The 25,103-nt window shown below is 41.9% G+C and overlaps 1 protein-coding gene and 1 long non-coding RNA gene across 6 annotated transcripts in view; one reads left to right on the top strand and one right to left on the bottom strand.

The window, feature by feature from the left end:
* Positions 1-25,103, top strand: part of LOC120101583 (uncharacterized) — a 172,009-nt gene that overhangs the window by 121,530 nt on the left and 25,376 nt on the right. For 2 of the 4 annotated variants that reach the window (XR_015684435.1, XR_015684436.1), the window contains one exon: positions 11,562-11,709. This is a non-coding gene — a long non-coding RNA (uncharacterized LOC120101583). Of the gene's footprint in view, positions 1-4,401; positions 4,982-11,561; positions 11,710-25,103 lie in introns of those variants that run through there. The other 2 variants (XR_015684437.1, XR_015684438.1) reach the window with 2 other exon arrangements.
* The window catches only part of Ttn (titin), a 272,327-nt gene that overhangs the window by 116,046 nt on the left and 131,178 nt on the right, over positions 1-25,103 (bottom strand). The window contains exons 141-199 of one of the 2 annotated variants that reach the window (XM_087654755.1): positions 24,633-24,716; positions 24,344-24,427; positions 23,864-24,151; positions 23,485-23,562; positions 22,276-22,350; positions 22,026-22,109; positions 21,498-21,572; positions 20,665-20,778; positions 20,065-20,142; positions 19,080-19,148; positions 18,848-18,940; positions 18,404-18,703; positions 17,553-17,633; positions 16,747-16,824; positions 16,222-16,305; positions 15,990-16,064; positions 14,521-14,601; positions 14,350-14,433; positions 14,139-14,222; positions 13,743-13,820; positions 12,613-12,696; positions 11,837-11,911; positions 11,640-11,723; positions 11,454-11,531; positions 11,078-11,161; positions 10,886-10,969; positions 10,706-10,789; positions 10,512-10,595; positions 10,319-10,402; positions 10,126-10,209; positions 9,958-10,041; positions 9,647-9,733; positions 9,218-9,301; positions 9,025-9,105; positions 8,834-8,914; positions 8,642-8,722; positions 8,464-8,544; positions 8,271-8,351; positions 8,080-8,160; positions 7,709-7,792; positions 7,301-7,384; positions 7,121-7,204; positions 6,927-7,010; positions 6,734-6,817; positions 6,541-6,624; positions 6,373-6,456; positions 6,149-6,235; positions 5,935-6,018; positions 5,725-5,808; positions 5,516-5,593; positions 5,010-5,111; positions 4,516-4,611; positions 4,146-4,223; positions 3,891-3,968; positions 3,599-3,682; positions 2,319-2,402; positions 2,020-2,100; positions 1,228-1,302; positions 747-860 (exon numbers count right to left, since the gene is read on the bottom strand). In XM_087654755.1, coding sequence (XP_087510881.1) covers positions 747-860; positions 1,228-1,302; positions 2,020-2,100; positions 2,319-2,402; positions 3,599-3,682; positions 3,891-3,968; positions 4,146-4,223; positions 4,516-4,611; positions 5,010-5,111; positions 5,516-5,593; positions 5,725-5,808; positions 5,935-6,018; positions 6,149-6,235; positions 6,373-6,456; positions 6,541-6,624; positions 6,734-6,817; positions 6,927-7,010; positions 7,121-7,204; positions 7,301-7,384; positions 7,709-7,792; positions 8,080-8,160; positions 8,271-8,351; positions 8,464-8,544; positions 8,642-8,722; positions 8,834-8,914; positions 9,025-9,105; positions 9,218-9,301; positions 9,647-9,733; positions 9,958-10,041; positions 10,126-10,209; positions 10,319-10,402; positions 10,512-10,595; positions 10,706-10,789; positions 10,886-10,969; positions 11,078-11,161; positions 11,454-11,531; positions 11,640-11,723; positions 11,837-11,911; positions 12,613-12,696; positions 13,743-13,820; positions 14,139-14,222; positions 14,350-14,433; positions 14,521-14,601; positions 15,990-16,064; positions 16,222-16,305; positions 16,747-16,824; positions 17,553-17,633; positions 18,404-18,703; positions 18,848-18,940; positions 19,080-19,148; positions 20,065-20,142; positions 20,665-20,778; positions 21,498-21,572; positions 22,026-22,109; positions 22,276-22,350; positions 23,485-23,562; positions 23,864-24,151; positions 24,344-24,427; positions 24,633-24,716 — 5,346 coding nt within the window. 2 annotated transcript variants of the gene reach the window in all.

Here is a 25,103-nt window from a genome sequence, read left to right on the forward strand (position 1 = left end):
CTTTAAAAAGAAAATCAAATAAATAAACCATTGTATGTATATCATATAAAACATGATCAGAAAGTGTGCCTTTGAGATTCAAGATATTAAATAATACTGCATCAATTCAAAGGGTAAAACACACAGGAAGGATGAAGGAACGGTGATAAAGAGGTGCTAGATATCAAATTTACACACGTCAGCCACACTGAGAACCATATAGACCATGACTGGCTTTCTATTAGGCTCAAAGGCAGGAGAACGGCAGCGCTGAGGAGCTCACACACTTTCTTCATAGTATATGCCCACCCCAGCTATTGGCTACCACACAGATGCTACTTATATTTCAAAGATCATGCAGTTACTTAAGAACCAAGTTTTCCACATAAACGTGTTCACTGCAATGTTAAAAATGTCTTTCAGAGATTCCTTAGACATTCCACATGCTTATGACCAAGATATGCACAGCAATCAGGCCTTTGAAATAAAATGCCTTCCTCCCCATTCCACGAGGAAAGTTAGTCAGGCACCCCCTGCATTCAGATGTCAAGGATGCTGCTCACTGAACTGTCTGACCCTGGGGCAGCAGGCATGGCTTCAGAACATAACCTAGGACCCCAGGGGCAGTGTAAACACATCTCCACAGTTCCTGAAGCATGGCCATGACTGAACGCTGGCACTCCCAGCCGCAATGCATTCCCCGAAAGCAGCCATTTCCACAGCCCCTTGAAGCAGGCTAACCAGGCAATGGAGATGACACTGTGTACCTTTAAGTTGGAATATCTTCTCCTTCACATCTTCCTTAGGTGGGGAAGGAGCGCGTATTGGGGGCCTTGGTTTGAGCTTTGGTTTCTCGATAACCTTCTTTTCAGGCTCTGGTTCTTGAAAGAGTATTGCAGGAGTGTTAGTGCAAGCTAATTAGAATGTGTACATACAGCATACGTGGTAGAAATTTATATATGTATGAAATAAAAAGTGCGTTTCGACATAAAACATGAAATAACACTGTACACATAGGTGATGACATATATGACAAATTAACAAAAGAAGCATCCGGACGAAGCACATTTACATTGGGTAGAGCCCATATAACGGACAACGTAAGAATGGACGCACACATAAAGAATGTCTTACAGACAGGTGGGAAGACTTACTAGACATATAGGACAACACAAATCATATATAGGTCAAGAGCAAGATGAAGAGACAAGTATGATGATGAAGGCTGATGTCCAGCTAACTGGATACCTTGCACTGGGGTTTCTTCTGGCTGTGGTTCCATTCCGGGTTCTTCAGGTTGGATAAACCTTTCAATTTCACGTTCTTTAAAGAATGTCAACAGAAGATGTAAGATGGTAACGTAAAGGTGTTCACACAGACACACACGGATGCTAAGAGTCACAAAACAAAAACATACGACACATGCAAGGTGGTCGCTGCAGAAGAGGGGAGATCTCCATTTTCTTTTTCTATTTCTGGTGTTGGGCATTGAGCCAGAGTCTGTCTGCCTCCCCATCTCCCTCTCTGGTTTTATTAAAGACCAGGTCTTCTTAGGTAGACCATGCTGATCTCCAACTAACAGAGACTCACCTGCCCCTCCCTCTGGAAGCTGGGACTAAAGGCAGGTGCTACGCGCCTAGGGTTTCATTTATGGTGGGGAGTCGCTCTAACCACTGAGCTACCTCCCAGCCTCCAGATGCTAACTTTCTTACACTTGAGCTTTCTGTTAATGAACGGTTATTACTAGGTTGGTGGTAGACGAGCTGACTTGAAACCCCCACTGGCAATCGTTTGGGGATCCAATGTTACCATCAAACTCTGCATCCGTAAGCTGAACCTTTCAGAATTGTTCATTTTCGTTGAGACTAAGCAAATGAAAGATTCTAATTCGAAAGAAGCATAATTGTTTGCAAAAAAAAAAAAAAGGTAGTCGGGCGTGTTCAGGGATGCTCCTGTGTATGATTTAAGCAGGAATGTCACCCTACATCACTAAGAAAAGTCCCCAGGATGTGAAAGACAGACACTTATGTATGTGTATACCTTCAACAGGGGGCGTCTCTTTTCTACCAATGGTAATGGTGGCTTTCTCTTCATAGATTGTCTCCTCAGGAATCTCTTCCACTTAAAAACAGTTATAGCGTTTTAGGCTGTATTCAGACTGGAACCCCACGGCTGCTATGTTATACCTTACAACATGTTATCCAGCTATCTTAAAACACCAATAGAGCCAACACACGCGACAGAAGACACATAAATATATAAGATCCACCGTAAGTGGCAATGACTAAGGCCAGGTGATGAAGTTGTCATCTTCCCAAGAGGTAAAGAGCGCCATGTACCTGGGGCGGGAGGTGCCTCTGGCTCTTCAGGCACAGGAGCAGACTCTCTCTTTTCTGGGGTAATTTTCTTGGGTGCTTCCGGCACTTTAAAGACATTAATGTTGTTTATCATTAAGAACTTAGAAGATGAACAAGATTCTTCAAAAGGCTGGCAAAGAGCACAGTGCAGAAAACTCGGACCTCGGTCTTAGAAGATGTCATGGGGGGAATGGTTTCTGAGTCAGTCATGGTTATGTGTGTGCATTCTCAGCCTTCCTTGTCTATCTGCATCGTGATATTGTTTTACAAGTAGATCGTCCTTACTAGACTGATGCTGACACATGAGAAAACGCCTGCTTTACCTTGTCTGGGTAAATGTATATCCTACCAATGTGACTCTTTTTAAATGCAAATAACCTTAAGATTGATGTCTGTAACCTTGACCCTAAGCTCCTCATGCATATTCCTAACTCCATGCCTGAAAAGAATCTGTCCACCATTTCTTTCTTTCTAACAACAGTCCAGAATCCAGAGAATTATTCTCTTGGTCACTTAACCTCAGTTCCTACAATGATCTTGTTTTCTCAGCACTGTGGGTGGTTAGTTTCTATAGTCCAAGCCTACTCATTTATAGTCTGCAAAACTTTCGAAGCCTCCTGCTGCAGATGTGTACAAAAACGAGAAAATCTTATTCCTACAAAAAAAGCCTTTCTATCTGGAGTTATCTTTTAAGATGGTCTACAAACCCATACCCAAATTATACTTTATCTGAGAGTCCCTGAAGTTTTACACCCTTCTGCCTTTGGATCTTTCAATATAGCTGCCACCTTTTTCTAATTTCTGTATGTAAAAAAAACAAATCTGTCAAAATATCTATCAAAATAAAAACCATTTCTTCCTCATAGCTTTCTGTGGTCTCTCTACCTGAATCTTTGCTGGTCTGTCTTTCTGTCCCTCGCTTGGGATGTTATCACTTCCTGTCTATAGAGTTGTCCGGTCGTCCTATTCTCCCACCATATTTAAGTTGCTTGAAGATGGGGGCATGTTTTACACGTTCTAAAATGTCATCTTCTTGATAGTAATATCAACCCAATGTGGTGGACTGAGCTGTTGATGCCTTTTCTAGCCCTGCAGCCATGGACTGTATCAACACAAGCTTCACTCTCTCCATCCTGTTGGTCTCTCTTTGCTGTCATCGTATTTATGAAATGTGCTTTTTACATGAGCGCTGTCTTTTTTTGTTCTAAGGATTGTTATGAAATGCTTATGGGTGAAGATGTATGTCTCTTCCTGACAGATACCTTTTTCTGGCAGGACTTCTGGTTTTTTGGTAACAGGCACGGGTTCTTTCTTGACTGGAGCAAGTTTCTTCGGCACCTCGGGGACTTTGAAGATATTAGTTTTGTTTTAGATAGACAGTTTGAGAACACCTTATGAGTAAAACTATCTGCAATTAATGGAGCAGTGTTAGACTTAATGGGAAGAAACGAGGACAGTTTTGCCCCTGGTAAGTCATAAGTTAAAGGACTCTTACTGGATCCCACTTCTAGGCTAAGCTTTTAAGGACGATGAGTTGGATGATGACGTGAATACCTTCAGCTTCTGGTGGTTCTGGCTTCTTAACGACCGGAACTTTCTTCATCGGCGCAGGCTTCTTTGACACCTCAGGTACTTTAAAGATATTAGTAGCATTTAATGTAAAAATGTAAGATGTTCACATTAGCTCTGCAAGTCTGTGCAACACTGTAACATATGACAGCAAACAGACACAACACGGCGTGATACACAACACAGTCTGCTTTTTAAAAGTCATAGATGTTACACAAACATGTATTTTAACCTTAGTACCTTTAGGAGGTGGAGGTTCTGGCTTTTTGATGACAGGATATTTCTTTTCTGGGACAACCTTCTTAGGCTCTTCAGGCACTTGAGGAACAGGAATTTCTTTTAGAATCAGGTATTTGCAAGCACAAAGCAAGTGAAAAAAATCATTTAACAAGCATGTATTTTTTATCTGTAGGCAGATTGTAGATTTTGGTAGCTTTTAAAATTCTGCAGATTTCATAAGTGAAATAGGGTTTTGTTTGGTTTTCTGTTTTGCCAGCAGTAGCAAGTTCCATAAAGAAGGAAGAAGATGGATATTGCCATATGGTGTGTAATCCACAGAAAACCCAGGCAACCACACTTTCCTGTCTATGCAGCAGACCCTGACCCATACCTGGTGCAGGTGGAGGTGGAGCTTCGTATTCTTCCTCTTCTACAACGGGGGCTGGCTCCTCCTCCTGAGCGGCGACTTCTTCCGGTTCTTCATATACTTTAAAGATATCGGTCAATTGCATGTCAGTGTGTGAGACAAAATTATAAAACGCAGAAAATACCCAAGGCGATGGTCTTGAATCCTTCCCTCGCTGGGATTTTTATTAAGATGACACCCGTCCTGACTTGCTTTCTAATGCCATCCACACCCATCAACGTCCCCATCTCCTTTCTTAAGGGCATCGGAGAAGCTTGGCTCAGTACAGATCATGGCAACAGTGACCTGTGGCTTGCATAGCTACTGCTGACTGTCAACTTGAGGTCCAAGCTAATTTAGATAATTAAAAGGAAGACCATGACCAAGGAAGAGAGAGTGAGAGGAGAGTCAAGGAGGCAGATGAAGTCCGAGTTAGAAATGGTCATAAATGGTAAGCTCAACCATGGCCCCGTGTGTACCTTCTGTGGGAGGAGATTCGACTTTCTCGGCAACAGGAATGGCTGGTTTCTCTTCAATGACTGGCTTCTCTTCAACGACTGGTTTCTTTGGCACCTCTGGCACTTTAAAGATAGTAGTTAGTTTTACTTTTGGGCAGTCAAGAAGCACAGGACATTTATATTATTTTGATATCACATTTTGCCAAATAAGCCAGGGACAGATAGATCCAAGAAGAAGGTTGGCAAGGTGAGTACCTTTACTTGGATCTTCATCTAATGTGGCAAAATGAGGGCTGTGAAGTATTATAAAATGATGACTGCCAACCTCCAGTGCTTGCGAATGAAGACGTTCACCATTTATTTTGTAAAGCGGTGATGTTTTTTTAAAAAGAATACCCTGTAAGCTCTAAACTCCCAGAAACACTTTTAAAAGGTGTGGTTATGAAGACTGACAAAAAGTTTGACATTGAAAACAGTGGGGACTAAGACGGAGGACCTTTCTGAGGAGGGTGATTCCTGACATGTACCTTTGGCTGGTGGGACTTCTGGCTTTTTGGGAACAGCCACTTTCTTTTCTGGGACCACTTCTTTCGGAACTTCTGGCACTTTAAAGATATTAGTATTGTAACATTGTGAACAAGCGGCACTGGTCACCCATCACATACACACAACAAAACCCTGCTTAAGAACTGGACACCATTCTCCCCTCTATCCAGTAATCCACCTCCACGAGTACCTTTAGCAGGTGGGGCCTCTGGCTTTTTGGGAACCACAGAAGGCACTTTCTTTTCAGGGGGAGCTTCCTTAGGTACTTCAGGCGCTTTAAAAGATATTAGTGGGTTTTAACTTATAGTTTCAACGATGTAGAGACCATTAAGAACAGTTTTGGAATACGACATTTCAGAGACACACGTTGGTCTGCAAGAAGCTAGCAGTGCGAAAATACCTTTCGCTGGTGGGGGTTCGGGTTTCTTGACAACAGCAGGGGGCGCTTTCTTCTCAGGGACAGGCTTCTTAGGTGGCACTGTCACTAAAGGTAGGAGAGTTTCTGCTTAAGAAGCAGCAAAGACAAACAGAAGACAGGCAACCCAGCCAGCCCAGCACTGTGAGGACCGGTAGGGTAAAGACAGTGTAGACACTCCAGCGGGCTTGTCAAGTACCTTTGGGAGGTGGAGCTGGCTCTGGTTCTTCCACGACCTCCTCTGGAGGCTCTTCTGGAACAATCTCCTCTGCAGGCTCCTCATACACTTTAAAGACAGTAGCCCCTGTTAGTGGGAGGCTTGACTGACATGTACGACACATTAAGCAAAAAGTAAAAAGGCTTTCACAATACAGAGACATTTCATATTTTCAAAGATAACAGCTTGAATGGTTTCATTATTACCTTCAGGGGGAGGACTTTCTGGTTTGGGGGGAACGGCCTCGGGGATCTTCTTTTGGGGAACAGCTGCCTTTGGCACCTCAGGCACTTTAAAGATATTAGTATTTTCCTGATTAGACAGAGTAAACACAAAGGGACACTGCCAAGCTCAGGGACATGGGGGGTGGCTACCTTCAGCAGCCGGGGCTTCAGGCTTCTTAGGAGCTGCAACAGGCACTTTCTTCTCAGGGACAACTTTCTTGGGTGCCTCTGGCACTTGAAAGAGATAGTGAAATCATCCTTAGGACCAGGGATGGCCCCTGGGACAGAGTTTTCAAGAGAGGAAGACTTAGACGCTATGATGCCTATGGTCAAGAGCAAATACCTTTCACAGCTGGGGCTTCTGGCTTTTTCTTAGGTGCTACTGACACTTTCTTCTCAGGGACAACTTCCTTGGATGCCTCAGGCACTTGAAAGAGATTAGTGAGCACATTTAAGACACGTGACAACACCAGGACAGGATGTTTTCTAGAGTAGAGGAGCTTTGTCTTAGGAAGCCTCAGGCCAGGGACAAGTACCTTTGGCAGGTGGGGCTTCTGGCCTTTTTGGAGGCACCATGGACACTTTCTTTTCAGGAACAACTTCTTTGGGAGGCTCTGGCACTTCAAAGAGAGCAGTGAAAGTCCACTTAGTCTTAGAAGAGTAGCAGGCCGAAATATTTTCAAGAGTGCAAGAGTAAGATCTCAAGAACCCTAAAGTCTGAGACGAGTACCTTTGGCAGGTGGGGCTTCCGGCTCTTGAGGGGGCACCAGGGGCACTTCCTCTTCAGGGAAGTCCTCTTCGTGTGCCTCAGGCACTTAAAAGAGATTAGTAAAACTGCATTAGGATGTCTGACTAGTAGGGTGAAGACCAAGAGTTAGACACTGTGAAGCTGCAGGCCAGGGACAAGTACCTGTGGTGGGTGGGGCTGCCGGCTTTTTAGCGGGCACCAGGGACACTTTCTTTTCAGGGATGACCTCTTTGGGCTCCTCTGGCACTTCAAAGAGATCAGTGGTATTATTCTTAGGTCTTATAGAGACCACAGAGCACACTGTTTTTCAGGGCTACAGAATAACTGTTTCTAAATATGTGGGTCACTGTCAAGTACCTGTGACAGGCAGGCTGCTGCCTTCCCTAGGAAGTACAACTATTTTCGTTTCAGGGAAAATTTCTGGCAGTTAAAAAGACTAGTAGATTTTTTTTGTTTGTTTGTTCGTTTGGTTGGTTTTTCTTTTCATTTTGGGCAATGAGGGAAGTGATCTAGAAATGATTTTAGGAACAGAACTCATTCATTCTGAAGATCAAGACAACTTAAAAATACCTGTGATAGGCAGGGCTTCACCTTTTTTGGCTGGGGCCATGGGAGCTTTCTTTTCTGGGACAACTGCTTGAGGGGTTTCAGGCACTTGAAAGATAGCAGTAGTAATGGATTGAAGTTAGGAATGGGCCATGAACTAATGCTGCCCAAGAGCAAACAAAGTCTTTCTTCTGAAGGTCTGGGTGACATGTACTTGGGACAGATGTGGCTTCTGGTGTTTTAGGAGGGGCTGCTGGTCTTGTCTTTTCAGGGACAGTTTCTTGGACTTTGGGCACTTAAAAGATATTAGTAGTTTTATACTTAGTTAACAGCAATGCACACATTCAAGAATGGGAGAGACATTTCTTCTGAAGATTAGTTCAGCTGACATGTACCTGGCACAGTTGTGACTTCTGGCTTTTTAGGTGGTGCCGCTGGTCTTGTCTTTTCAGGGATAGGTTCTTGGACTTCAGGCACTTAAAAGATATTAGTAGTTTATTACTTAGGTTAGTGGAGACAATGGTCTACATTGTCTTTTAGGCATAGAAGAGAGACTTCTTCTGAAGAAGGTCTGGGTGACAAGTACCTGAGACAGGTATGGCTTCCGGCTTCTTAGGAGGTCCCACTGTTCTTGTCTTTTCTGGGACAGTTCCTTGGATTTCAGGCACTTAAAAGATATTAGTAGTTTTACACTTAGGTTAATAAAGAGTGATGCTGTATGTTTGTTTTCAAGAACGGAAGAGACATTTCTTCTGAAGTGTCATTCAGCTGACATATACCTGGGACGGGTGTGGCTTCTGGCTTTTTAGGAGATGCTGCTGGTCTTGTCTTTTCTGGGACAATTTCTTGGACTTTAGGCACTTAAAGATATTAGTAGTTTTACATTTAGTTAACAGCAATGCACACATTCAAGAATGAAAGACATTTCTTCTGAAGGTTAGTTGAGCTGACATATACCTGGCACAGGTGTGACTTCTGGCTTCTTAGGAGGGGCCACTGGTCTTGTCTTTTCAGGGACAGTTTCTTGGTCTTCGGGTACTTAAAAGATATTAGTAGTTTTACACTTAGGTTAATAAAGTACAATGGCCTGTGTTTGTATTCAAGCACAGTAGAGAGATTTCTTCTGAAGAAGGTCTGGGTGACATGTACCTGGTACAGTTGTGGCTTCTGGCTTCTTAGAAGGGGCCATCAGTCTTGTCTTTTCAGGGACAATTTCTTGGACTTTGGGCACTTAAAAGATATTAGTGGTTTTATATTTAGTTAGTTAACTGCAATACACACATTTGCTTTCAAGAATGGGAGAGAGATTACTTCTAAAGTCTCACTTAGCTGACATGTACCTGGCATGGGTGTGGCTTCCGGCTTTTTAGGAGGTGCTGCTGGCCTTGTCTTCTCAGGGACAGTTTCTTGGACTTCAGGCACTTAAAAGATATTAGTAGTTTTGTCATTTAGGTTAGTAGAGACAATGGTCTGCATTGACTTTCAAGAATGGGAGGAAAAATCTCTCTGAAAGCTAGTCCAGCCGACGGGTACCTGGAACAGGGGCAGCTTCTGCCTTTTTGGGGAGTGCCTTGGGGGTTTTCTCTTCTGAGACAGCTTCTTGAGGGGTTTCAGGTACTTGAAAGACATTAGTAGCGTCAGAAATTATGAATTATGAAGGCATACTTTGCAAGCATATGAGGCGTACAAGATTTTTCCCTTCAGGGTAGGAAGAGAAAGTAAAACACCGTTTGCAGGTGGGACCTGAGAGTTTTGGGGGCACAGACACCTTCTTTTTAGGCACGACTTCTTTAGAAGCTTCTGGAACTTTGAAGATATTAGTGGCTTTAGTTAGAACTATAAAGGGCTCTCTAGAGATGTATTTATTCAAGCTAAGACAGTTAATGAAACTGGAGGACAGACACTTGAACACAATTCCCCTCAGCCCTGATGCAGTGGCCAAGGACAGGTAAGGACACATACCTTTCGGAGGTGGAGCCTCGGGCTTCTTTGGAGGAACCACCGGAACTTTCTTTTCTGGAGTGACTTCCTTGGGTGGCACTTCAGGCGCTTCAAAGATAATTTGCAATTTGTGTTTAGAAAAGGTGAAATCAATTGCTACCTATACCATATGATCATAGAAGACATTTTGGATAGTCATTGACATTTTATACTTATATTACCTTTATGCAATAATACATTTACATAATACATGTACACTTTTACATATAAACATGTGTAACATTTTGGTTAAAATGGATATTAATTTTCCTCTTAGTGTAGTTTGACCATACCTTCAGGGGGAGGACTTTCTGGTTTGGGGGGAACGGCCTCGGGGATCTTCTTTTGGGGAACAGCTGCCTTTGGCACCTCAGGCACTTTAAAGATATTAGTATTTTCCTGATTAGACAGAGTAAACACAAAGGGACACTGCCAAGCTCAGGGACATGGGGGGTGGCTACCTTCAGCAGCCGGGGCTTCAGGCTTCTTAGGAGCTGCAACAGGCACTTTCTTCTCAGGGACAACTTTCTTGGGTGCCTCTGGCACTTGAAAGAGATAGTGAAATCATCCTTAGGACCAGGGATGGCCCCTGGGACAGAGTTTTCAAGAGAGGAAGACTTAGACGCTATGATGCCTATGGTCAAGAGCAAATACCTTTCACAGCTGGGGCTTCTGGCTTTTTCTTAGGTGCTACTGACACTTTCTTCTCAGGGACAACTTCCTTGGGTGCCTCAGGCACTTGAAAGAGATTAGTGAGCACATTTAAGACACGTGACAACACCAGGACAGGATGTTTTCTAGAGTAGAGGAGCTTTGTCTTAGGAAGCCTCAGGCCAGGGACAAGTACCTTTGGCAGGTGGGGCTTCTGGCCTTTTTGGAGGCACCATGGACACTTTCTTTTCAGGAACAACTTCTTTGGGAGGCTCTGGCACTTCAAAGAGAGCAGTGAAAGTCCACTTAGTCTTAGAAGAGTAGCAGGCCGAAATATTTTCAAGAGTGCAAGAGTAAGATCTCAAGAACCCTAAAGTCTGAGACGAGTACCTTTGGCAGGTGGGGCTTCCGGCTCTTGAGGGAGCACCAGGGGCACTTCCTCTTCAGGGAAGTCCTCTTCGTGTGCCTCAGGCACTTAAAAGAGATTAGTAAAACTGCATTAGGATGTCTGACTAGTAGGGTGAAGACCAAGAGTTAGACACTGTGAAGCTGCAGGCCAGGGACAAGTACCTGTGGTGGGTGGGGCTGCCGGCTTTTTAGCGGGCACCAGGGACACTTTCTTTTCAGGGATGACCTCTTTGGGCTCCTCTGGCACTTCAAAGAGATTAGTGAGATGTGTCTAAGATTTATAAAGACCAGCAGAAAGAAATCTTTTCAAGAGCAGACTTAGGTCCTATGAAGCCTGAGGTCATTGAGGAGTACCTGGGACTGGTAGGACTGCTGGCTTTTTAGATGGTTCCTCAAGCAATTTCCTTTCAGAGACAACCTCTTTAGGAGTCCCAGGCGCTTCAAAGAGATTAGTAGGTTTTACAGGCAGAAAGTACAAGTATCAGTAGACACACATGAACAGTATTTAAGCCAAAGGAACTTTCATTTTTATCTCCTGAATCCCTTCAGTGTTAACACTCATGACTTTCTGTTGGCGATGCTTCCTTAGGCTCTCCGAGGACATTTAGTATGTTTACACTGAGTCCAAGCAGCCCACACATACAGAAGCTACATTTACACACCCCAGGCACCTCAAGCCTTCCTGTATTCCCCCTTGCCCTCCCATGGAAAGAGACAGTCAAGCATGTACCTTTCACAGGTACAACTTCAGGCACTTGGAGAGGGGGCACTTTCTTTTTGGCCACAACTTCTCTGGGAGCCTCGGGCACTTTAAAGATATTAATATTTTGACATTTAGGAGCTGGACGAAGTCATCACAAACAGAAAATACATGTAGACAGCAGAAGACATTCCCTGCCCTTGAAGAAAGATATACCTTCATCTGGAGGAAGCTCAGGCTTTTTGTGAGAAATCCGAAGTGTTTTCTTTTCAACCGTGGCTTCTTGGTAAGTGTCCCGCACTTTAAGAAATTGTTGTTTTTACATTTAGTGTTATGAGAGTCGCCAGGAAGAAGAAAGTATTGTTCAAAAACTACTATTGCTAGTGCCTGAGGCCTGCAAGAGCTTCTTGTACCTGTAACTGAGGGAGCTCTTCTGGGTTTTGAAGGGGCTCTCATTGCATCATCAACTTCGGGGGGGCCTTCGGGTTCTTAAAAGATATTAGTATTTCACATTGCAGAGTTAAAATGATTAATGGACACGGCAGTCAAAGTTAAATAGCTTGTAACTTTCTACAAACTGCTTCTCTCTCCTTCCCTACTCTCCCTCATCCACCAATAAACTACCCTGCAGGAGTTTGTGTGATTCAGAAGAAGAGGGGTTTGCATTCCTCCTACATAGTCTCTGTGAATAAAAGCCAGCTTTCTGCCTCCTGCATTCAGCCACAGATAGAAAAGCTATCTGCACGGGACCCATACATATATCATTTCTTTGTAATTAGCTCCCAATCGACACAGTTTGAGACTATTTATTGTTTACATTCTACTGGGCCATAAATGGTCTGACGGTGCCTGAATGTAAGTGCGAACAGTACTTCGGTTACACGCAAGTTTGATCTGGTTTTAAGTAAGGAGCTTGAGTCCCCAGAGATTGTGGCATCTGGGTACATCCTGGAATTCCCCAAAGAGACTGAGACAGGACTCTACTTATTGGGTAAATGCTTGTAGTGGGATTTTTGCTCTGGCAGAATTGTCACAAATACTTTCTAGATGGAACGTACTGGAACTTCAGCTGACTTAAAGATATTAGTATATTTACAGATATGAGTGAGGAAGAATATTAGGGAAAATAGTTTTAAGTGTTGAAGGCGGGTACTTTCTTCTTTCATACGTGTTCGGTGGTGACATGTACCTTGAACAGGTGGCGTTTCTGGCTCTGCAGAATTATCTTCAAAGGTGTTCATTTCAGGAGTCATCTCTCTCATAGCTTCTGGTGCTTTGAAGATATTAGTATCAGAATCAGAGGTTAAATGGTCAGTAGAGACATTATTCCCACAAAGTGAACCAAGGTGCTTTTTCTGTTGCTGCTGGGGTCCTTTAAGGATACAAGGGGTGTGGGCTCCTGAGGAGAGGAACCAAGACTCGTTCCTTTTGCTTTGAACTTCCTCATACCTACCCTAAAGGGGCTCTGAGAGGATGAGCAAAAGATTCCAGATAAAGAACAAAAAAGTCAAATTGTTTGGGTATCTTCTAAATTATAGAATAGCATTTACAATACTTGGAGGTTGTGATCCTGAGGCTTTTGAAACTCCCTGAGTTTTGGTTTATCTAAAAGTAATTGAAGTAAGAAAAAAAAGTATGATGCTTAAAAAAACACAGGCCATGGGACTGGAATGGCTTGTCCTTGGCTCTAGGATATTATCACAGGTAAATCAAGTTCACATCAACTCCTGAGCTTTCAGTAAAGCTTATTTCTATGACATCCAAGTCAAACTTGAAGTCAGTTGTGTGGCCGTGCTTGTCTGGGTAATGGGTTTGTAGGAAAGCAGTCCTGACAACTAACAGTATGCATGGTAATATAAACTGGGCCTTCTATGGAAGGCCGGAACACTGTCATGAGGCACATGACAGAACTTTGTCACCTGATGTCACTGATTCCTGCTTTAGAGGCACATGAGTCAAGCCAGCTCAATCTAGTTGTAGAGTTATACATGTCATAATGCTCTCCTGTTGTTTCTAGCTAGTCTGGCTTTTATTTTATAAGTAGTAGTCATTTTCCTCATGAAAGAACATATCTGAGTCATATTTGAACATCAAACATTTCATGTTTCCTCTGCAGTTCTTATAGATAGACTGTAAGTTCTTTCATGGCTGAGGTTTCTTCCTTCTAAATGGTTCACTGTACATATTCAGTTGGTTGAGTGTAATCATCGGAGATCCATTTCTTTGGCCACCATAGGGCTTTAAAGAGATTAGTATGTTCACACGTGTTAGTCAGAACTATAAATGAGATAAGAAACTTGACGTTCTCCTTGCTTGTACCTGCTGGCAGCAGAGGTTTTCTTCTTTTGGTTGGGGGAGGCTGCTTCTCTGTAAGTACATCTTCGATGACTTCAAGGTCTTTAAAGATATTAGTTTAAAAAAAAATATAATTGAGAAGATGCAAAAACAATGACATGATACACAAAGATAGCTAAGCAAGGAGACTTTAAGTTAGAATGTTCGTTTTCTTCTAATAGCCTGTATTTGCACACAGTCTGGATGGGCCTTGACTTGTTTGGGGAAGGTCCTAGGTAGTTCCTTGTCTTTGGCATTTCTGAGAGATGCTTTAAAGATATTAGTATTTCAGTGGTTGGGACCATACACATAAAACACGGAACATTTGACAAACACAAGATGAAAGGTTTTCTTGTTTGGAATCCCATGACAAGAGTGTACCTTCAGGTGAGGGGGGTTCAGGAATTTCAGGAACAGCCTCATATGACTTCAGCTCTGGAAATGCTTCTCGGGTTGTTTCAGACTCTTTAAAGATATTAGTGGGTTTACACTTAGATATTGTAAGAGAAAAACCAGTGAATTATAGAACATGTAGTCTGGGGCTCTTAAAGCCAATGATAATCATCTACATTTTCAAGCAGTTGAAATGTACCTGTGTGTGCCAGGGTTTCCCTCGTTTTACGAATGGTCACATAGGTTTTCTCTTCTGTAAAAACTGTTTGAGGTGGTGCCGGTGCTTAAAAGACACAGTAAAGAAAAATGTTGTTTCTAAAGAGAGCTCCCAAGTCAATTTCATTCAGATTGAGTCGGTGGTGCTAGATACCTTTCGCCACTTTGAGTCTTGCCTTCTGAGGGTGAATCACATGTTCTTCTTCTATGACTGTCTCTTCAGATGCTTCATAAACTTTAAAGATATTAGTGCATAATGTAACTACAAGTGTTTCAAGATAGGTGGAGGACAGTACTAAGACTTATATGACACATCGTACACGTCCATCACCCAAGTTCACAGTGGTGAAACACACACATTAGTGACAAACATGAATGGAGCAGCAACGAGTTTCATTTCCAGTCTTAGCATGAAGGATGCTCAGAATTGCTTCAGGATTGTGGTAACAAAATTGAGGAATTTACCAAACAGGACCCCATGTAATTTCTTTTTTTCATTATACCTTAGGGAAGCCATTGATAAAGTCGTATTGGTGTTATGTTTAATTTCATGCATGTATTAAGAATAGGGATGATGTTGAGTTGAATATGGAAAGCACACTTTCTGTATTTGACCTGTCAGAGTCATGTGGTCCTCTGAATTTCTAGGCAAATGCTTTTATACATTTTAAAAATCAAAATTTGATTTTGTGACTTCATAGCGTGATATACATGTGGAATCAATTTAGAGATTAGAAGCCAAAAAGAAAGGAGAGGGGGTTACAGCTCAGTGGTAGAATGCTTGACCGGGAATTATAGTGAGGAAATAAATGGGAGAAAAGCATATGAGGAGAATGAATGATTCCTCCAGCCTTTACAAAGGACTTTGTCTGGTAACAATGACCAGTCTTTAGGATAGAACAGGCAGGAGGAGGCAGTTGTGTACATTAATCCCAAACTACTACAAAATCAGTTTTAATTGGGAGCTTTCTAGATTGAATAAGAAGTGGAAGATTATATTGAGTATTAGCACATTTACCATTAGAATAGCCAGTCTACTCAGAACATTTTACTATTAAGGTTATCTTACTGTTTAATTTATTTTAGAATTTTTGAAAAAAGAAAATAAAAGGCATTGCTACTTCTCTTAGGGCTCGACTGGTCTTTTAAATTCATATAAATTTATGATCATCTGAGCAGCACTATCCAAACCTTAATTATTGCTGTGAAGAGTAAAAGTGCACGTATGTTTACTTATGGTAACACTGGGTCATCCTGAGGTTTGAATACTCTAACTACACTATCAGTATGGAGTTCAGGTGAGTTACTTCATGGCCTGAGAAATGTAAATTGCTTCAAAGTGAAGAGATGTTTGGGTATAGAACAGATAATAGGACATGGGACTTTTCCAAAATTTGATAATGTTGTAGGCACAGGACAACTTAGTTTTTACATCGACGAAGAAGAGTAACTTCTCTAAGGGTGATGGATGTTCAGATGTCTTAATTTTAGCCAACATTTTTAGCATGCATGGCTTTTACAAAGATATTAGTATATTTGCATTTTAATATACTAAGTTGACAGACACAGAAGATTCAGAACACAGACAAAACAAAGGAGCACCGTCAGCTTCTCTGAACTCACTGTATATCTCTGTGTCTTCAGGAAGAACAACTGGTAATTTTTCTTCTTGAATAATTTTCTTAGGCACCTCAGGAACTTTAAAGATATTAGTACACTAATTACTATTAATGACATATAAAGGAAATTAAGAATACAAACTTTTAAACCACAGAGATTTGAGGGGACACTCATTCGCGCCACCCAATGAGCACAGCCAGAGTCACTTCGCACTGGAGTTAGCATCAGTGTGTACCTTTAGGCGGTGGGGCCTCAGGCTTTTTAGGAACAGCTTCACGGACTTTTTCTTCTGGAGTGATTTTCTTAGGTACTTCTGGTGCTTTAAAGATATTTATTTGTCTTATTTTCAAGAATGTCATAATTAGGTAGAAAACATCAAGAGTAAAGCCGGGGTAGGGGGAGATCTATTAAATAGAATGTCCAAAATGTTAAGCCAGTGCACTCTATGTCTCTCAACTGTCCATGATTCTTATTAGAGACAACTCATTCTTGGGGGACAGTAGCGCTTTCTGTTGTTATTTAGGACTTATTTCTAGTGCTATAAGGCAGCGATTCCAATGTCAACTCCATAGGGTAAAAAAACTGAGGAACCAGTGCTCACTACTGCCCAATAAGATGGCCAAAATGAGAAAGGTCTTTGGACTTAAGGACATTTTCCACTCCTCCTGGTCCTGTGGAAAGAGTGCTCGCTTTTTCTCTCCTTCACAGAAAGTTTTTTACAGGGATCTACTGGCGCTGAGGAATCAGCAGAGGCAGGTACCTTTAGGTGCTGGCACCTTCGGTTCTTCAGGAACACGGACTTTTTCTTCAACCACCATTTTCTTGGTCACCTCAGGTACTTTAAAGACAGCAGGGATAATTTCCTTTACTTCGAAACACTCAGAAAGATGTTAGCAGGCAAAACATAAGAGAGTCACGATGAAAGCATGGCAGAGTCACATTGCAAAACAGAGACGTGGCTTTACGTACGCGAGACGGCACTTTACACACTTGGCTTTTGACAACAAACATGACCGTGAAAGTCCATGGAGCACTCAAGTTACATCAACCAAACTTGACATAGACGACCGACATCATATTGTCACGTGGTGCCCTTTAATTACACCGTTTTCTTCAGTGATAGCTTTACTATATACTCATTCATAGTCTCAAATTACGTATTAATGAGGATGATGGAAATGAATAAGGGAGGGGCACTACCACATATTTATGAAGTATTTTCAACCAACAGCTTAATACATCAATAATAACTAGGGAAACAGAGGTCTATCAATGATGAATAGGGAAACAGACGTCTATCAAGAAGGAACAGATAATCAAATACACCAGAGGATGCCCACGGTCACAGGTAAGTTGGTTTTTGTGTTGGCTGTTTCGGGATAAACACAACAGTGACATCGTGTTCATAGACTGCTTGTGGGCTTTTGGCTGTTTCAAGATATTAATTATTTTGACATTCCCCTAACACAAAACAGAGAACAAAAACACCAAGTCAAACACAAAGTTGTCAAGCAAGGAAGGAGCGACTGAAGACAGTTCCAAGAATTCAGTTTTGGCATAAAGTACCTTTAGCTGGTGGCTCTTTTCGAGGAAGGACCTTAGTGGGTGGCTTTTTTGGAGGGATGACTTTCTCAGATACCTCAGGTCCTTTAAAGATATTAGTGTTTGGTTTAGAATAGACTCATAAAATACTATGAAGCACTACTTATATTTAAACTGTACAACAGGGTCTCATAAAACAGCTCATGTCTTTTACATTTATATTATGCCTGCTTCAAGAAAGCTGTGGTTTTGTCATTTATACAATACATTAACTACATAAAACATACATATTCCATTATATTAGGCATGATTTGGGCATGATCTGGTAGTCCTGCAGACTATGCATGTGCAAGATTATGTCTTGCCCTTAGAATTTACCAGAATTTGGGTATCGTGGCCAGTGCTTCATTTACTTCTGTTCTTTCTCTGATGAAGAGAACCACAAAATGGCCACTGCTCTCAGTAGGTAAATAGTAGTTACCGCACAGGTGACTCGGGTGTGAACGGTTACTCTGCTGAGGCCATAAATTCCTCAGTCAACTGAGAAGTGTGTCAGTGAGTGAATGACACCTGTTATGCTGGTCCCTGTGAGAATCACGTAACTCCTGCTAGACTATAAAAATGAACCCACATAACCAATCAAACAGCAATGAAGGAGCATGGAGCTAAGTCAGTGTGATGCTTAATTCTCATGCCTGTAAAAATGGATGACTCTGTGTGGTTACCCTCTACACCTCATCACTTCCTCACAATCTAAACTGATGCTTAAAGTAGTTCACGGGTTAATGGCTTGAAGGGGGCTGCAAGGGACTTTGAAAACAAAGTTGGTAAGCGCAAGATAAAACCAACTACAGTGTCTGCAGGATCCCCTATACCTTTTTTAGGTGGAATTTTGGGTTTTTCGTGGACTTCCACTTCTTCAGCCTCTAGAAACTCAATGACCCTGTGGACTTCTTCCACTTTGTGTTCTTCTTGGAACCTGCGCTCTTCCACCCGGATGAATTCCTCCACCTCGTGGAACTCCTCTTCCTCAAAGTACTCCTGTACCTCGTGGAACTGCTCTTCTTCGAAGGCCTCCTCCACTTGTGCTTCCACGAGCTCTAGCTCTATTCTCTCTTGGACTCGTTCTTCTTGCTGGTAGGCAACTGATATTTTTTCCTCAAAAACAGCTTTCCCTGGAAGAGCATCTACTTTAAGAGATTTGCCTTTTTTTTGTAAACAATAAGACAAAACAGATGTCAACTCAAAATGTAAGAAAAACGAGTAAAAGAAGGCTCCTGTGAAAGGACATGAAGATCAAAGAACTTTCCAGAAAATACCTTTAGCAGGGGGCACAGCTTCCTTTTTGGGTACAGGGACTTTCTTTTCGGGGATCTTCTTCTTTTCTGGAACTTTCGCTGGTACTTCGGGCACTTTAAAGACATATTTTTAATATTTACAACCACCAAGAGTAAGCCTGGACATCGCACACCAAAAATAAGACACACAGACATAAAACATAGCTTAATGAAGAGCAGTTGAAGGACTTTGGGTTTAAAAGAGAAAGTGTACCTCTGGCTGGTGGGGCCTCTTTTTTCTGGACTGGAACAGGAACCTTTTCCTCAGGAATTTTCTTGGGCACTTTAAAGACATTAGGTGCCTCAGTCAGACGACAATGCTCAATGATACGCACGCACACACATACAAAAAACCTCAGAGACGAGTGGCTTCATCAATGCATCTAGAGAGTTAACCTGTGCTGTTGGACAGCTCTTTTACAGGTGACAGGGATACTTTTCCAAGCACTCATTTGTGTTGTCTGTATCCCTAGAAGTCAACCTGTGCCCACAAAGAAGCTTTGCTATTTTTTAAAACAGCAGATGTTACCAATACTGGGCCTAATTTTACTACTTTTAATTTGATGAATTTTTTTAACCCAATTATCACCCTAGAGTATCTGGACCCTGACCTAGGCCTCAGGGACTGTTGGGCATGATGTTATGTGCAAGGAGTCTTCAGTGATACGGACAGTGGACCACAGTTGATGAAGATGCAGTCTGGGACATTAACTGAGCTAAGAATCAGCTAAGAAGGGATGCTTTATAACCTTGAATTTCCAGGTTAACTACGGAGCTTTAAAGTTATCTAACAATCAAAACAATTTTTTTTCTGTATAAAATAGTACATACAGTGAAAACTGTTATAACACACAATGAAAATTTAGTTATACAGTGGAATGAAGTCTGAGAATAGCATGAGGATAGAAAGGATTATTTGTTATGTTCTTAAATACAGAGAGATCATGAGGGGGCACCAAACTTTCCAGCTTTTTAAATTAAGAGACGTCTAAAATAATTGAAACCAGGTGCACGTGTGGACCCATTATGTGGAAACCGTGGAACATCTAAGGAAACGGAATGCATGACATTTTCAATTGCAATTGTCAGTTTGAAGTGACAGGTATTTTAAGGTGGAGGCGAAAGAAGACAGCATTTTTTTTTTTTTTTTTAGAAAACAACATCACTGTGGGCTAAAGAATTGGCAGGGGTTGCTATACCTTTTGTGGGGGGCGCCTCGGCTTTCTTGGGGACAGGAGCGGGTGCTGCAGGCACAGCTTTCTTCACTACTTCTGGTGCTTAAAAGATATTTTTACGGACATGTTGGAAAAACCCACACGCATTAAACAGAACAACACCCCGTCATCCAAATGAAAACAGAGCAACACAAAACACCGATTCATTTAGGAAGATGTTAGTAACCTAACTGATCATCGTGACCACCCCAGCTCAGAGGATAGCAACTCTGCCACGGTTTCTGTCTCCGGGGATAAGCGGTTTAAGAATTAGTCTTGAAAATGAATGCTCTCACCACACAGATACATGGTTCTCCAGCATTTGAACTGAAAGCCAGCCACACTGAGGATTGCAAACTAGGATTGCAAAAAGTGTAGTAAGAGAAAAAAAAATCTCCTCATTTATGGTCAGATTGCGGGGAAGGAGGAAACGTTAGGGGAAAGGAAAGGCCCACAAAGCTCCAGTCATTACGAGTGTGCACCCTCCAGGCCTCGTGGCTGTGCTTCCAGGAAAGTATATGGCTAATGAGTAGGGTCCGGCAGCACCAAGGCTTTGGAATGTTGAACTCATCAAAGCGGCTGTACCTCTGGGCGGGGGCACCTCCTCCTCCTCCTCTTCCTCCACTATCTCTTCTTCCTCTATGCTAGGAGGCTCTTCTGGAATTTCCTCCGGAGTAGGCTCTTCAGCTTCCTCATAGACTTGAAACAGATTATTTTGCAAATTATTTTTTTAAGTCCTTTGAATGTTAGATATGTTAGAATGAAATGACACCATCTTGAAAAAACACTCGGCCTCTTAATAGCTCATGAACACTCACTAATCTGGGGGAAAAAAAATATGCCCAGTCTTTAGAATATGTTAGGCTCTTTTCGTTGTGGAAACTGGAAGGGGCCCCAGAGGATTTAGTTGGAATTATTAATATTTGGGGGGGGAAAGGTGGGAAGATTTTTTAAAAGCAATTATCCTAATTACATTATTCTAATTATTGTAACAAGCAATTATCCTGTTCCTTAATAATTTAGAAGTCGGGTTTTCTGCACCAGTTGCTCAAGTGTATCTGTGCTTATTCTGAGGCAGCCATCATGGCTCCTGAAGGCATTGGGTGAGGAAATTCTCCTCGGTATTCACACACAAAAGACAAAACGCTGATGACTTCACAGACTTAGTGAAGGAGAGAAGAATCGAGACATTAGTGGGTCCATTTCAGTTTTCCATTGAAACAAGCCTTCAGCAAACAGGCTAAGTGTGCAAGAAGGAGGAACTGGCCAGCCCAGCTCCTCCTAGGCAAGCACTACTTTCTGTCAGAGCTAGAAGGTCTATTTATTTCTAGGGTGAAATGTATGTTATCTCCCTTATGTATGAGACAACAATAAGACAAGAATGCTGAGAGCTGCTGTTTCCTTAGGAAGTTATCTACCTTTGGCTGGTGGAACTTCCTCTTCTTTAGGGGGGACGATCCGTTTTTCTTCCACCCTCTTAGGTACCTCAGGAACTTAAAAGACATTGATTGCTTTAGGCACTTGAAACTCATATGCTGAAGAAGAATGCTTAAAGACCAAACTTCACATTTTCAACCCAAGAGAGCAAAGCACAGCACAGAGAAGGGGAAGACACATGGTCACAGTTAGTTAAAGAGCAAGTGAAGGGGCTTGCGGGTCCATCGTGAGGTTATCTTGCAGCTGGACTCTCTTCTTTTTTAGGAAGAGTGACAAGTACTTGGTCACTTCTGCTCTTTAAAAATGGATAGTAGCTGTCATTTTAATTTTCAAGAATAACATACAGAAGAAAAACAAGCACAAAGTGGGGAACGAACAAAACAGCAGCACAGGTACAAGAAGCACAGTGATGAAGGTCAGTGGCAGACCAGAGAATGCCAGCACGTATGCCGAACATCCCATGTGGATGACCCTTCGGGTCAACCATGGTGCAGCCAATGAGCATGTACCTTTGGCAGGAGGAACCACCGCTTTCTTAAGGGCAGGGGCAGGCACCTTCTTTTCTGGTTCAGGTTTCTTAGGCACCACAGGAACTTTAAAGATATTTTGAAATTTCAGTCTCACAAACACAAGGACACCGTGCACAACAATAAGAGAAGCTATGCTCACAAACACTGAATAGGACATTTTGACTTAGTAGGCGAAGGAAGGAGAGTGTCCCGTGTGCTTGGGAACGCAAGAACACTGGAGGTGTTGTACCTTTGGTGGGAGGAGCCTCCTCTTTCTTGGGAACAACTACTTTCTTCTCTGGCACTTTCTTCTTGATCTCCGGCACTTTAAAGACATCATTTCATGATAAGAATGTATTTTGAAGAGCAAGAAAGAAAGCAAGAAGTCTGTACACACAGGAAAACTATCATGCAACATTCACTCAGAACAGGGAGGGAATGTGGGTGGCAGCCCAACAGGATGACTGGAATTTTCAGGGCAAGGAATCAGCAAATGGCTGGTTATCTGAGGCCAGATGCTATCATTTCATTGACTTAAATTTTGCTAAAAACCTAGCTAATACCTATCTAAAACTATCAAGTGACTATACAGCCTGGCAGAAAACATTATACTGATTTAATATTGCTGACACTGCTTTTTTGGGGGGAACATTATTGTACTTTAAGGTACAAATATACTTCCTAGGTACTGTCCCATGGCCTGATCTATGATGTTAAATACTAATATTCTTCATTCAATGATGTGATAATATTTCTTGTCTTATTTTATCTTATAGTAATATTAGACATTTATTAGTATCCCTATTTTATGAAGGAGCTAACTAAGGCTCAGATTGGCTAAAGGACTAGAGTAGAACAGCAAAGTTCAAAGTCAAGGTCCAATCAAAGCGTGTTGTGTTTCCATTTACTTTTGTGTTCTGAAAGGTATAAACTATTACTCAATGTTTTAATATAGTCAGTGCTTTGACATAAACTATTAATCAGTGTTTTGAGAAATACACTGGTTTTCTTTCTTTTCTTTTCAGGCTAGTGCCCCAAAGGCACTTATTACAACTGCAAGTATGAAGGATGAAATTTAAAACATGAACTTATGGAGGGGGCAACATTTGGAATGTAAATAAATAAAACAATTAAAAAACATGAACTTATCCATTTTTAGGTAAAAATTTTTTTCTTATAGATAATTTAGATGGTCAGAGAATCTATATGAGGCATTACATGGTTTGAATAAAATTACATCAAGTGGAGTAGACATTTTGTAGTAGCTTTATGGTAATTCTGCCTTTAACCTTTCATGTAAAATAATGCTGTGTGAGTAGCAGCTAATAGAAAATAGTGGCTATTTGTAGCCTCATCAGCTTTAGGAGTAAACTAGACAAACGTTACTGTCCCTTTTATAAGAGACCCATCTGATAAAGCTCTCAGATGGTGAGGGCTGTGCGTTCACCCTGGGGTATACCTTTGGGAGGTGGTGGAGGCTCCACTTTTTTAGCAACAGGAACGGGGACTTTCTTCTCGGGTACAGTTTTCTTTGGCACTTAAAAACATTTCATTTAAAGACATTAAGAACCACGCACAATATCACACCTATAACAAAATACACCCAAGGACAGGACCACAAAAAAGAAATCAAACATTAAAAGGAATTTGAAGACGTGAAGATAATTTACAATGGACAGACATATAAAGCAGGTGCAGAGGGTAAGATGAAGTCGAGCCTTTGATAACACAAGGCTCTGAAGACAACATCGTACACCATTATAAAGTAAGAGACAAATAAAAAGATGGGAAGGCAGACACCAACATAGAAAGGGTCTTGATTCCAAGAGCTACTGTACCTGGTGCAGGTTTTGGCACCTTAGGCTTAATTTCTGGAAGAGCTTCTTCTTCCTCAGGTGGAACTTCCTCTTCCTCAGGAAGAACTTCTTCTTCCTCTGGAAGAACTTCCTCTTCCTCAGGTGGAACTTCCTCTTCTTCAGGTGGAACTTCCTCCTCCTCAGGTGGAACTTCTTCCTCAGGTAGAATTTCCTCTTCAGGAACAGTGACTTCCTCGAATGGAGCTTCTTCTTCTTCTTCTTCCCGAGGCAGAGCCACAGGAACTGGGACTACTTCCCGTTTCTTTGGCACTTTAAAGATATTTATTAAGTTTATACAAATTGTATGTTTGTGTAAAATATGAACGATTCCAGGGCAACACGTAAAGCAAACATTCTTTGATTGCAATCGTCACTGACATTGTCAAGCAAGCGAGGTTAGTGTGGCTGGACAGCACTCATTATGCTCCCTTTGTGCCCTGGTTCTGCCTGAGATTAATGTACCTTTCGGGGGTGGGGCTTCCATTTTTTTCAGAAGAGGTGTTGGTTTCTTTTCTTCTGGGATGGGTTTCTTGGGCACCTCTGGCACTTTAAAGATACCATGTGTCTTTAAGCATGTGTCCTTCCACAGTGTTTTTTAGCCATAGATGTGATAAAGGATCACACGATATGGAAGACAGTTTTAGCGGGACACTTTTACAAGCTCATAGTTAGTACAGGGACATTTTCTTACAAATGAACACTAATGTGAGATTCCCCCCCACACCCGTGTATAAATGACGAAATAACGTACCTTTTGCTGGCGGGGCCTCTACTTTCTTGGGAGTAGGCGCCGGCACCTTCTTCTCAGGCACAGGTTTCTTGGGTACTTCTGGCACTTTAGAGAAACGATTTAGGGAAAATTTTATGTAACACAAAATCATTGAGTCCAAGCACAGTCTGGAAAATTATGATAAGGCAATACAATCATAGTGAAGAAACCCCAAAGCAGCATTTCATGTTAAAAATAGAAATGCTTGGGCTGGAGAGATGGCTCAGCGGTTAAGAGCACCCGACTGCTCTTCCAGAGGTCATGAGTTCAATTCCCAGCAACCACATGGTGGCTCACAACCATCTGTAAAGAGATCTGATGCCCTCTTCTGGTGTATCTGAAGACAGCTACAGTGTACTTATATATAATAAATAAATCTTAAAAAAAAATAGAAATGCTTTTGTAAAGAGATGATATTAAAGAGGTAGACCTAAAGAACATATTATTGAACCA

This window comes from Rattus norvegicus, chromosome 3 (assembly GCF_021556685.1).
Source record: "Rattus norvegicus strain SHRSP/BbbUtx chromosome 3, alternate assembly SHRSP_T2T, whole genome shotgun sequence".
NCBI lineage: Eukaryota > Metazoa > Chordata > Mammalia > Rodentia > Muridae > Rattus > Rattus norvegicus.